This window comes from Trypanosoma grayi (genome assembly GCF_000691245.1).
Source record: "Trypanosoma grayi strain ANR4 Tgr_268_V1, whole genome shotgun sequence".
NCBI lineage: Eukaryota > Euglenozoa > Kinetoplastea > Trypanosomatida > Trypanosomatidae > Trypanosoma > Trypanosoma grayi.
This window is the reverse complement of record NW_008825887.1, coordinates 1-12,370: the sequence shown is the minus strand read 5'-3', so window position 1 is coordinate 12,370 and position 12,370 is coordinate 1. Positions and strand designations below refer to the sequence as shown.

Sequence of the window (12,370 nt, the reverse complement as noted above, 5' to 3'; positions counted from 1 at the left end):
TCATTGCCCTTCTCGCTTTCGATTGCCGATCTCTTTCAGTTGTGTGTCGTGCACAGAAGGAGGAATGCCGCTGGACCTCGTGGGGAAGCTGCACCGCACGGTGTACATTGAGGGCTGCCCACCCACGGTGCGGGAGGACCTCCTGCGGCTGCTGGTGGCCAAGTGCGGCGCTATTGACGGCTGGGATGTCGTTGGTGAGCGCATCATAGTTCTCTTCAGCAGCATGAATAGCATCAGCACCGCCATCACGTTCAACGGCACCGCCTTCGGCGACCTGACGAGCAAACTCATCCTGTGGGTCGCTACCGAGTCGCCGCCGGCGGGAGTGACGCAGCAGATGGCGATCACCGGCAGTAGCGGCGATGCGGGGGCCGCGCCACGCTCTGCGGAGGAGTTAAAGTCCGCGCGTGAGGCGCGCGAGCGACGACTTGCCGCCATTCGTGCTGAGTTGGCGCCGGAAATTGAGCGCGCGGAGAGCGCCGACGACCCTGAGGTTAAGCGGCGGGATCTATGCGGCCGGCAGCTCAAGGCGCTCTGCGTACTCACCGCCCACGCCATCACAGAGTTGGAGAAGAAGCTTGAAGATTCGACTACACACCTGCACGCCTCACAGCAGCTCCTTGCAAGCTTGCGCGAGAAAAAGGAGCAGCAGCAACAACAAGAAGAACAACAACGTGAAGAAGAGGTGAAGGGGGCGACTCTGAGCAAGAGGCTGTCCAATGATCACGGTGTGGGCGCTACCACTACACCTCCCGCAGTGCTGGATGAGCGAGATGAGGTCACTCGACGTGTTGAGGCGATGGTAGATGCTGCTGAGGATATTGGTAGGCGGCGTGTGCGCTCCAAAAGGGAATGAAATACCACAGAGATATGCATGCATGCATGCTCCACCACTCTCTTGGGTGCGGCCATGGGTGGAGGATATGCGCGTGTTGATGACAGTTTCTTCGGCTTATGAGGCCTGCTGTTTTTGCTGCTTCCCTGTGTGTGTGTGTGTATGTGTGTGCCTTATTGTTGCCTACCGCCGTTGCTTGTGCTGTGGCGAGTGCCCAACTTCTTTCACCTTTTCTGTGTGCCCCATTCTTTCTCCCATCTGAGGTATCGCCATATCGATGTGGCGCCACGTGCGGGGCGTTGCGGTGGTGGCGTCATCCGCTCCCGCCGCAGTGCGCTTCTGCACGCGTCGCAAAAAGACTGCTGCTGTTGCTGCTGCTGAAACTTCTACAGAGACGACATCACCGTCGTCGTTGTTATCGTCATCGTGGACGTCGCGGCCGCAGCTGTATGGCGTGAAGGGGTATGACTTTATGGAGGGCTTCCGCGCACTGGGCCCGGGTGCCGCACTCGGCCGCCTGAAGGCGACGCTGAGTCTGTACGGCGTCCTGGGCGCGGCAGCAGTCTGCGGTATCACCTGCTACCTGACCACGCGTAGCTACGATCTAACGACGAAGCCGGACCCCCGCTCTGACAGGCGCCACCAGCAGTTTGCCAGCGACTACGCGGTGCTGCGTAACCGGTGGACCGGTACGCAGCGCGTGCAGGCGTTGGCGAGTGACACAAATTCGGCATTAGTAACACGACGCATCAGAGTCAATTGGCTGCTGTACAGTATGCGGCTCTACCTGCTCCCGACAGACTCCACAGTGGTGGTTGACGTGGCGCCGGAGCTTACCCCCGACCGCTTTGCTCGAAAGCGCGAACGGCGCCCATCATCCGCAGCAGCAGTGGCAGCAACAAAAGAAGAAGAAGCAAAGGAATATGGGAAAGGGCGGAACGGAACACGTGCAGCAGTGCAGCTGCTATTCCACTCACATTTACGCCCGGCTGTGGTGCCTAACGGGTATCAGAAGGGGAGCCTGCCGCAGTATGAGCGCACGCTGGAGACCGTTGCGCGGGACCTACTGGCGGAGCGCTACCGCCAAGTAATTTTGTCGCGTGCCGAGCCGCGCCTCCTCCCGTGCGTTGCAGAGGAGTTGCTGCAAAACGGCCAGCTGAGCGGCAGCGATGTTGCGTGGACGGAGGTCGTCGGCGATGCGGCGGCCTTCGCGGCGGAGGTAGAGCAGCGTGTGCGGGAGAGAATGGGAGATGGCATGATCCTGCTGCACACCACCATGGCTGTCATCTGATTGCACTGGCGCAGTGAACTATGTATGTGCGTGAAGGAAGGGGGATGGGGGTTGCAGTGGGATGTGTATGAGACGGCAGTGAGAGGAGTAATATCGTATTACCTTGTTTTATAGAGTAGGGTGCGCTGCCACGCATGAGTGAGTCGCCTGCGTTCACACTTCTCTCTCGCTCCGCCTTCTCTCTTCACTGGTATGGGCGTGCGCTGTTGTTGTTGTTGTTCTTGCCGTCACCCCTGCCGCTGCTGCTGCTGCTGTTGCTGCTACTGTTGGAGGTGGTGGTGTAGGTGATGTGGCGTACTAGCATGCTCTGCATCGCCCGTCGTGGGATGCTGTTTGTCAGCAAGAAGAACTTGCGGCTGCGCTGCGGTACGTGCCGGCGCCTGCTGCCTGCGTCTCACTTTAACAAGTCCACCGCCCCCGCTCACTCGCTCGTGTGCGTCGACTGCAAGCGTCTCTGCGTCCTCTGCGGTGTGCACCTCACTCTGGATCACTTCACCGACGCCAGCCCGGAGTTGTGCGACCGCTGCTTGGCAAAGCGGCACGTGGCGCGCGAGAATGTGTACTTCCGCTACCCGGTGCTGAAGTACCGCGCCTGCCCATTCAGCGTCGACCAGATGCGCGAGGAGATTCGCCATGAGAATCCCAATAACAAGTGACCGGCAGCAGCAGCGGCGGCGGCGGCGGCGGGGAGGCACATGCACGCGTCCCCCCCCCTCACACAAGCCTACACTGCATTGAATGGAGGGATACTGGCTGGGCATCGCGTATACAATGTGGTGTTGGGCTTTGGGTCTTCGTTCCGTTTTTTTCGGGTTTGTTTCGTTCGTTGCCGGTTGTTAGCCCTTGTTGCTTCTCCCTTTCCTCTTTCTGCGCACACATACAAACAACAACAACAATCACGTGCGTGTGTGTAGACATAGAGACAGCACATTACTGCCCGCCACACTCAATCCGACGCACTGCCCGCCATGCCGCTGAAGACCCACGCGCCAGATGCAAGGCAGATCTATTTCTTTTACCCAAACATTATCGGGTACGCGCGCGTGATTCTCTCGCTTGTGTCCTTCTGTCTGCTGGGGCACATGCCCGGCGTGTTCCTCGCGTGCTACACTGCGTCCTTCGTGTTGGACGCGGCTGACGGCATGGTGGCGCGCGCCTTTGACCAGTGCTCGAACTTCGGCGCGGTGTTCGACATGCTGACGGACCGCGCGTCGACGGCTGGCTTCCTCGTGGTGCTCGACCACGTGATGCAGCCGGCGCCTGGGTGGTTCACGACGCTCTGCGCCTGCCTCGTCTTCCTCGACGTGGCGTCGCACTTCTGCCGCATGTATGTCTCGCTCTACATGCGCAAGACGTCACACAAGGACGTGGGCGACAGCCTCTTCTCGCTGCTGCGGCTGTACTACTCGAATCGCAAGTTTATGGGGGCCCTCTGCATTGGGCAGGAGTTCTCCTATCTTCTGCTGTACGCGTACCGCATGTACGGTGACGTGCAAGGTGTGCAGCAATACCTCCTCCCCCTTCTGCTCATCACGGGCCTGCTCAACGCACTGAAACAAGTAGTGAATGTACAGCAGCTTCTGGACGGCATGCACCGCCTTGCTGTAATGGACGCAAAGGAGCGAGCAACTACGAAGTAACTGTAGAACTGCACACTGTGTGCGCGTGTAGGAGCAGCAAGAATTATACCACCGTGAGCGGAGTGCTTGGGGGTAATTATAAGCTTGGTATTTTGTTCCGTTGGTCTTCTTCATGTGCTTTTCCTCTCGCTTGATTCTTTGCTTGTTTGCTGATGTGCCTACCTGCTTATCTATATCTGTTTGTGTCCCTGTGTATGCGTGTGGGCTTTTTTTTTCTGCTGTTGCTGCTGCATGCGTCTGTGCACATGTGTGTGTGTGTGTGCTCAGTGGAGAAGGATATAGGAAGAGGTACATAGTTTGGGAGGGAGAGGGAAAGATACAGTGCAAGCGAGGGCGAGAGAGAGCCAGTTGTCATCTCGTTCACTCCGGTGCCTTTGGGTGCAAAGGCGTTGCGGGGCGGTGTGGCAGCATGGAAGGTGCGCGGCCGAAGAAAGTCGTGCGCGTGACGAGGGCGGGAGCGTCGGCCGGCAGCGGTGACGCCAGCAGTGCCCCTCCCAGCAATTCACCCAACAACACCGCCAGAAATACAGACTACAAGACCAACGACGTCGATGAAAACAAGAACGGCACTCCACGCGACCAGCCGGTGGAGACGCCGCGTTCCACACGCGCAGACGCAACACCGGTAGGCCCTACGCAGGTCGTGCAGACAGTCGAGGAGGGCAACGCGCTGGTAAAGCGGCTGCGGCAGCTGGAGAGCGAGAACGCCTCGCTGTCCAACGCGCTCACCAAAGTTTGTGATGAGAACGTGAAACTCGCCGGACACGTGTCGCAGCGAGAGGCGAGGTATGCTGAGCTCGTGAGCGCCCCCTTAGCATCGACGTCGGTGCTGCACTCCCTCTTCGAGCCCGAAAAGACGGGATGGTTCGGCGGCTCCAAGTCAGCTGCGCGCGAGAAGTTAGAGCAGCTGGCGGAGGAGCTGCAAAGCGAGTTCTTAGAGTACCGCGCAAGCCACGCGTCCACCAACGACGAGGTGCAGGCGCTCCTTGGTGAGCTGCAGAGCGCGCACGCGAACGCGCAGAAGCTGTCGGCCATTGTGCATCAGCAGCAGGAGGCAATTTCCCGCGGGCCGCTGGCGGTCACTGTCCGCATCGCTTCTGGCGAGACGGATGTGGAGAATATCTCGCTTGCCGACCTCCGCCACGAGTTGGAGCGGCGCAAAGAGCTCGAAGAAGAGCTGCGGCAGGAGCTTCGCCGCGCCCGCGACGAGCTGCAGGCGAAGACAGTGGAGATCGGCCGTCAGCAGCATGAGCTCCAGGCGCTGCGTCCAGCCGGCGGTCTCGTCAGCGAGAGGGAGCAGCAGCACCTGACCGATGAGATCGCGCGGCTGGAGGCGCAGGTGACGCAGCTGCGCGACGCCCTCGCCACGGAGGAGCAGCTGCACGGGATCAAACTCAATGAGAACAAGGGCCTGACACAGCGTCTGAAGGAGATGGAGGAGCAGTTGCGTATTGCGACGTCGTCAGCGACGGAGCCGCCCGCGCAGAAGGAGCCATCTCTACCTGCGCCGTGTAAGGAGTGCGAGGTGCTGCAGCAGGAGTGCGATGCCGCACAGGAGCGGGTTAGAACCCTCAACCGTACGATACAGCGGCTGGAGGCCCATCTGGCGGAGGTACAGCAGGCGAATGAGAAGGAGGTGGATGAGCTGCAGCGCGCCAAATCGCAACTGGAAGAGCAACTGATGAGTCGCGTCCCCCGCACCGACCTCGCTGCGGCGGAGATGCTGAACAAGAACCTCCAGCACGAGCTCGACATGGCAAAGGCGCGGGTAAAACACGTAGAGGGACTGCTCGAACGTGAGAGGGGGAGCAGCAGTCAAAATATGCAGGGACCGAGCAGCGGCAGCGGGACGCTCGACGATGCGAAAGTGCTTGAGGCACTGGAGCGTAACAAGGAGCGTATCTCCCGTCTCGAGTTCCAGCGGCAGCAGCTGACAGATGAGGCCACTCAACTCCGCGAGGCGGCCTCAGCAAAGGAGGAAGAGTTGGTTCGTGCCGCACGCGCCACACAGGAGGACAAACAGCGCATCAATTTTTTGTTGAAGCGGTGTGTGACACTGACGAATGATCTAAAGAGCATCACTGCTGCGAGGGACGAGCTGAGCGAGCAGCATGAACACTCGCAACTAGAGCTGAGCAAACTTCGCCGGCAGGGACAAGAGTTGGTGACACTGCAGCAGCGCATTGACGACCTGAAGCAGAAGAACGAAGGCCTGCAAAGCCGCCTCTCCTGCGTTGAGGAGCTGGAGAACGAGCTGGTAAAGGCGAAGGAGACGGTTGCGTATATGGAATTGGCGCAGAGCCGTTCGATCAACATGAGCCAGTTTGCTGAGTTGCAGGCGAAGAACACCAAACTGGAGAACACACTGGAGCCGATCAAGCGACAGCTGGAGGAGGCAAAGAAGGAGTTAGAGCGTATTAAGACAGAGAACGAGAGCCTCCATGCGGTGATGGCACGGCAGCAGAACGCCATTAAGACACACGAGGAACAGGCGGCTGCGCTACACGCCAATGATGCGAAGCTGCGCGAGAAGATGAACCAGCTGAGCGCCGACAATACGCGGCTGCGCGGCATGAATGACACGCTGGAGGCGCAGATGTCGGATATGCAGGACGGCATCAAGGAGATGGCGGTGAAGCTCGAGCAGGAGCGGGGGAAGGCGCGCGCCGCCGCGGAGACGACATACAGGGGTGAGATTGCGCAGCTACAAGCGAAGCTCAACGTCGCTAATGAGACACTCGCCGGCGTGCGGAGTGCGCAGGACGCGTTCGTGCCGCGGGGCATCCACGATGCCCTCGCTGTGGAGAAGGAGCGCCTGGAGGAGGACAACAAGCGCAAGGTGTTCGACCTCGACAAGCTCAAGTCGGAGATACTCATCTATCGCCAGACCATCGACGACCTCGAGGCGGAAAACGAGGAGCATCTGCGGCAGGTCGAAGGGCTGCAGTCGACGCACAAGAAGGAGCGCGCCGCCACCGCCGACCGGCTCACAGCGGAGCAGAAGAAACTTGCCGACGCCAACAAGGAGCTCGACGGGCTGCGGACACGCGTCGAGGAGATGACGCAGCGCGAGGAGCGGCTGCTGGCCCAGCAAAAGGAGATGGAAGAGGCCGCGCAGAAGCACCGCCGTGCCTTCGAGGACAAGTGCAGGCAGGAAGAAAAGCTTCTGGCTACGGTGGCGGCAACGAACCGAGAGATGGAGGTGCAGCGCGAGGAACTGCAGCGTGTAGCGACTCAACAGAAGAAGGAGGCTGAGGTGGCAGCAGGCGCGGCCGAAGATCTGCGACACCGCGAGGATGAGTGCCAGGCGCTTCAAGCAGAGCTCCGGCGTGCCAAGGAGGAGAAGGCGGCTAATGAGCGCGATCTCGCAAAGCTGCGTGACGCCTCTAAAGGCAGTGGTAGCTGTGGTAATGCAGCTGCTACGGCGGTGGCGGTAGTTGGAGGTAGCAATAGTACCAACAGCAGCGGCGGCCTCGAATGCTGCAAAGGGACGACGGATCCNCCAAGGAGGAGAAGGCGGCTAATGAGCGCGATCTCGCAAAGCTGCGTGACGCCTCTAAAGGCAGTGGTAGCTGTGGTAATGCAGCTGCTGCTGCAGCAGCTGCTACGGCGGTGGCGGTAGTTGGAGGTAGCAATAGTACCAACAGCAGCGGCGGCCTCGAATGCTGCAAAGGGACGACGGATCCTGCGGTACTGGCGGCGCGGGCGGAGCAGCTGCAGATGTCACTTATCCAAGCACAGCAGCAGCTGGTTGAAGAGAAGCAGCGTACCGCCGAAGCCGCCGAGGTATTTGGGAAGGCACTTGACAAGGCCGACGCCGAGACCGCAACACTGCAGCGGCGCGTGCAACAGCTAGAGGACGAATTAAAGCAGTCTTTAGATGTTGGCAACGCAAGTAACCCATCAGCACCCTCTGCACGACCCAAGAAGAAGAAATCAGCAAAGAAGGATCTCTCCGTTATGGCGCATCTGGGTAACCTGCAGGAGACGGATGTCCTCACCGTTGCCGCGGTGGCCACCGGCGGCGGTGGCGAGGCGGAGCAGCAACGCTCGGCGCTGGCGAAGGCCGAGCGGGAACTTCAGGTGCTGCACCAGGAGAATGTCCAGCTGAAGGAGCGGATCGCAGCTCTCACAGAGGAGCTGCACAACGCCCACGACGACCTTGAGCTTGCCACGAGCGACGTGGATAAGCAGACGGTGGGGCTGCGCGAGCAAATCCGCTTCCTCGAGTTGCAGCTGAAGAACAGCCCGTCCGGGGCACAGGCGGCGGAGGCGCGGCTGCGGTCACTCGGCGAGGAGAACAGGCGGCTGCAGGCGGAACTCGAGTCGCTCGCGCATTCGCTTCAGACGCCAACGGAAGCCACTAACGTGGCGGTGCAGCGGCTCAAGGAGGAGCTGCGGGCGCTCGCGAAGGAGCTTGTGCCGACAAAAAACAAACTCGTCGAGTACATGGCGATGGCTGACCGCCTGGGCATCCAGTACCCGTTTTCGGCGGACATGGAGGGGACCGCGGTGGTGCGGCTCAAGGCGATGCACTTCGACACCAGGACGGGGCGCGTGAGGGCGTCTTCGGCACCGCGGCAGCTGTACGCATCGGATGGCCGCCACGGCCCGCCTGCTGCGAAGAAGACGACGACGACGCCCGGCGAGAAGAAGAAGAGGCGGAAGCGGCGTGAGGGTCAGTTTGAGGATGGGGATGACTTGCGGTAGGCGTTGTGTTCCCGCCCTCCGCTTCCGTTGTTCTCCTCTCGTGAGAGGTATGTGTCGTGATTCGTTGTGCACGCGTTGGAGACGGCGGTGGTTGGTGTTGTTGTCGTTGCTGTTTGTCGTCTCGCCGCCCCTCCTGCTCTTGTTTGCTCCGTTGCTGTTTTTTTTTTTGTTGTTTGTTTTTGTTTGCTTCTCTTTTGGTGCGCGCGTGTACAATTTTGGTGTGCTGCCTGCGTTGCTCTGCTCCCCGCCACCACCCCCACCCCCCGCTGGGTGGGGAGTTCCCCACACAGCACTTCTGCTAATTGCTCTTTGTTTTCTGTTGTGCCTGCGCAAAGCGTGTGGCGGTGTGAATCCCCCTGCGGGGAATCAGAGAAGCAAACGATCCTTTTGTGTGTGCGTGTGTCGGTGTGGCAATGCACACGAGAGAGAAAGAGTGAAGCGGAAGGTAAAAGAAACGAAGAAGAAGGGTGGCGAACATGAGGCACGAAAAAAAAGGGGATATATATATATATATATATATATTTCTTTTTTTTTGTGGTGTCGTTATACCCCGTGGCTTTTGTGTATATGCGACTGTTTGTGCGACCTCTGATGTGCGAGGTATGTGCGGATGGTTTATTTTTACGGTTGCGGTTTTGCTTTGATGTGTTGGGCTCTCCACACTTTCTTCCTGTGCGCTTTTGGCTTTGTGGTTGTCTCCTCCAGTTGATGTGCGCTTAGGCCCAACATCGTGTGAACACTGAAGATTTTGTTGAGCAGGTAAGCAGGAATAAATACAAAAGTGCGTCTTGACTGTAGCAGCCGTAGAGGAGACAGTATTGTCTATGAGCGGTGGCTATGCCATCGATGCGGAGGCCCCGCTGTCCTCGCCAGACGGCTACGTGACCGACGTGCAGCTCCCCGGCAACCGCGTGTACACGGGCGAGGTGAGCGAGGAGTGCATGCACGGCACTGGCTGCCTGCGGAGCGAGCTGGACGTGTACACCGGCGACTTCCGCAGTAACATGCGCCAAGGCCACGGCACGTTTTGCTCCACCGTTGATGTTCACCCGAGCGGCGTCAAGATGTACGAGGGAGGCTGGGACGAGGACGAGCGTCACGGCAATGGCACGATTGAGTGGTGCAACGGCGACACGTACACGGGGCAGTTCTACAGGGGTAAGCCGCACGGCTCAGCTGGTCGCTACGTCTTTGCCGACGGCCGCGTGTACGTTGGTGGGTACAAGCACGGCGTGCGGCACGGTTTTGGGCGGCTGACGCAGCGCAACGGGGAGTACTACGAGGGCCACTTCATGGACGGCGCCATGACGGGGGAGGGGACGGCGTGGTATGCCGGCGGCGGCCGCGTGTACAAGGGGCTCTGGGAAGGCGGTAGGAAGGTGCGTGGCAAGATGACGTTCGCGGGCAGCAGTCGCTTGTACGACGGCGACTGGTTGAACGAGAAGCCGCATGGCTCTGGCGAGATGATATTCGCCAACGGCGACCACTACGTGGGGGAGTTCGTTGCGGGGAAGCTGAGCGGCAGCGGCTGTATCACGTACCACTCGCTTGGCGGCCGTTCGTACCGCGGCGCTTTCATGGACGACCAGCCACACGGCAAAGGAACCGTCACGTTGCCGAATGGCACCGCAACGGAGGTATATTTCATGCGCGGCAAACAACTCGCNGCGGACGACACCGCCGCGATTGATGAGGTGTCGAAGGAGCTCGCAGCACTTCTGATGCTGCACAACGGCGCAAGTAACAAGGGCAAGAAGACGGCATCGGCGTTGTGGCCAACGGTGAAGCGGGGTGGCAGCCCCACAGAGTCACCGCCTGTGGCGAACTTGACAACCGCACAAGCAAAGAGTAGCAGCAACGCATCGCCGCTGCCGGAGCCAACACACAGCACGGAAGAGGTGGCGGCGTCACCACCACTTGCGCCGGCAACCGAAACCGGATCGATGGAGCTTACGATACCGAGACTCCCCACAGTGTACCCACACGGCCCAGTGTCGGATGTGAGGGGCAGTAGAAGCAGCCTAAGCAAGGAGGAGACGGCGGAGATAATGGCGGTCTCTGCTGGTGTCATCGCCGGCAGCCACACTGACGGCTGCAAAGGGTGGCTTGAGAAGTTTTCCATTGGGCGCAGCCGTTTCGGCCCATCTAACTGGCGTCGCCGGTATTTTGTTCTTGTACAGTTTAACGCCACAGTGGCTTTAAGCTATTTCCGGGATGAGTTGTGCCGAAAACCGGTGTCATTCCTGCGGCTTGACGCGTGCGACACTCGTCTTGTCACGAGGCCGTCGATTCGGACACACAAGGAGGCAACAAAGCCTGGGCGTGACTTGTGCATTGTTTACATTGAAGGTGCAAAGGAGTACAAACTCCTCCTTCGAGCTGACACGGAGGAGGAGCACGACTACTGGGTTGACGAATTACGCAAACCGTTTGCGATCGTCGACTACCCATCGGATTATCCACTACTTGCGTGCAGTCAAGAGTAGCGTATGCCAGCAGTGACTTCAATAATTTAACGGCAGATTGCGTGAGAATGAGTTCGTCTGCTTTCATGCATGCATGTGCGGTGATTTTGTGTATCCCCTTCCTTCCTTCCTTCCTTTCTTTTCTTCTTTTTCCCTCTCATCCGCCAAACGTTTTGTACGCCTGTGTCTCTTTATTGCTGTGGGGCTTCTTCTGCCTGCTGCCGCGCTGCCACACGGTGCTCTTTGCTCCTTTTGGTTCACGTGGTTCTCGTTTTCTTTCTCATTTTGTTTCATCTTGTTGAGGGAGAACTCCCGCCCCCGCCCCCTACAGAAGAAAAAAAAACCCAATAAATCGACGAGGAGGAGTGCGTGCTCGAGGGCGCACACGGTTCGTACATTAAGCACCAGCAGCAGGGATGCCCACGCACGTGCCAGATCCCGCCCCGTGCGCCGTCGAGGCGACGCTCTGGCGGTCATGCCTCAAGGAGTTTGATTACGGCCCCGACCGGCCCAAGGGTGCGTGCGAGAAGCAGCGGGTTGGTTACTACAACTGCATCAAGGGCTGGAGCCAACGACAGAAGGATGCCTACGACTACGCGAAGTTTAATCTGGTGGATGCGTGCGCCCAGCAGGCAGAGAAGCTGCATCAGTGCATGATGGTCAGCATGTTCGAGGTGTCGAGCTGCCAAGAGCCGATGGCGCAGTTGAAGCGCTGCGCCGCTCGCCACGACCCGGAGGTGGCGCGGACGCTGCAGGGGGACCCGGCGCTCAACACACCCGAAGAGGCTAACGAGCCACAAGGCATCAAACGTTTGTGGTACCGCGCCATTGGCAAGCTGTGAGGTGTTCTTTTTTGTGGTTGTTATTGTTATTTTTATTAGCATCCTCTTTTTTTTTGTGGAGTGAGGGTGTTTTCTCCTCTTCATCCTGTGGAGGGTGCTGCTGCCGCTGCATCGGTGCTGGCGGTGGCGGTGGTGGCAGCGACTGAAGACGTTTTTGATGGTATCGCTTTGTTGTTGTCACAGAGGCGCGAAAAGAGAAGAATGATGGGTATTCACTTAGGCATACAGTCTCCTTCCTGCTCATTTCCCGCTGTCTGCGGAGCGTGGCAATGGGTTGGTTGTGCCAATGCCGCCGTTCAAATGGGATTCTCTCCTCTTTCTCCTTCGTATTTCTCCACGCGCGTGCGCCCAGTAAGCGGAAGTAGGGTGAAGTAGCTTGTCAATTCAGTTCAACCGCGTGCGTGAGTGTGAGTGTGAGCGAGTGGAGTGATTGCGGTGACGATGCGGTTTCTGGTGTGGGGCCACAAGGGCTGGATCGGGCAGATGTTCATGCGGCTGCTGGCGGCTGCCGGTCACGAGGCGGTGGGAGCGGCGTCTCGCGCCGACGACGTTGCGGCGGTGGAGGCCGAGATGGCGGCGCAGCGGCC

The 12,370-nt window shown here is 59.2% G+C and overlaps 8 protein-coding genes across 8 annotated transcripts; all 8 read left to right on the top strand.

The window, feature by feature from the left end:
- Positions 1-64: 64 nt before the first annotated feature.
- DQ04_02681070 (hypothetical protein) lies at positions 65-856 on the top strand (the record flags this gene model as incomplete). The annotated part of the gene is made up of 1 exon (XM_009312113.1): positions 65-856. One exon carries the CDS (start codon positions 65-67, stop codon positions 854-856), a length of 792 nt encoding a protein of 263 aa, XP_009310388.1.
- Positions 857-1,112: 256 nt separating this feature from the next.
- Positions 1,113-2,126, top strand: DQ04_02681060 (hypothetical protein; the record flags this gene model as incomplete). Its single annotated transcript, XM_009312112.1, has 1 exon — positions 1,113-2,126. The coding sequence occupies one exon, from the start codon at positions 1,113-1,115 to the stop codon at positions 2,124-2,126; it is 1,014 nt and encodes a 337-aa protein (XP_009310387.1).
- A 287-nt stretch (positions 2,127-2,413) lies between these two features.
- Positions 2,414-2,782, top strand: DQ04_02681050 (hypothetical protein; the record flags this gene model as incomplete). The annotated part of the gene is made up of 1 exon (XM_009312111.1): positions 2,414-2,782. One exon carries the CDS (start codon positions 2,414-2,416, stop codon positions 2,780-2,782), a length of 369 nt encoding a protein of 122 aa, XP_009310386.1.
- Positions 2,783-3,094: 312 nt separating this feature from the next.
- On the top strand, positions 3,095-3,766 carry DQ04_02681040 (CDP-diacylglycerol--inositol 3-phosphatidyltransferase; the record flags this gene model as incomplete). The annotated part of the gene is made up of 1 exon (XM_009312110.1): positions 3,095-3,766. The coding sequence occupies one exon, from the start codon at positions 3,095-3,097 to the stop codon at positions 3,764-3,766; it is 672 nt and encodes a 223-aa protein (XP_009310385.1).
- A 409-nt stretch (positions 3,767-4,175) lies between these two features.
- On the top strand, positions 4,176-7,388 carry DQ04_02681030 (hypothetical protein; the record flags this gene model as incomplete). The annotated part of the gene is made up of 1 exon (XM_009312109.1): positions 4,176-7,388. One exon carries the CDS (start codon positions 4,176-4,178, stop codon positions 7,386-7,388), a length of 3,213 nt encoding a protein of 1,070 aa, XP_009310384.1.
- A 98-nt stretch (positions 7,389-7,486) lies between these two features.
- Positions 7,487-8,476, top strand: DQ04_02681020 (hypothetical protein; the record flags this gene model as incomplete). Its single annotated transcript, XM_009312108.1, has 1 exon — positions 7,487-8,476. The coding sequence occupies one exon, from the start codon at positions 7,487-7,489 to the stop codon at positions 8,474-8,476; it is 990 nt and encodes a 329-aa protein (XP_009310383.1).
- Positions 8,477-9,300: 824 nt separating this feature from the next.
- Positions 9,301-10,962, top strand: DQ04_02681010 (phosphatidylinositol-4-phosphate 5-kinase; the record flags this gene model as incomplete). Its single annotated transcript, XM_009312107.1, has 1 exon — positions 9,301-10,962. One exon carries the CDS (start codon positions 9,301-9,303, stop codon positions 10,960-10,962), a length of 1,662 nt encoding a protein of 553 aa, XP_009310382.1.
- Positions 10,963-11,357: 395 nt separating this feature from the next.
- On the top strand, positions 11,358-11,783 carry DQ04_02681000 (hypothetical protein; the record flags this gene model as incomplete). Its single annotated transcript, XM_009312106.1, has 1 exon — positions 11,358-11,783. One exon carries the CDS (start codon positions 11,358-11,360, stop codon positions 11,781-11,783), a length of 426 nt encoding a protein of 141 aa, XP_009310381.1.
- Positions 11,784-12,370: the final 587 nt, after the last annotated feature.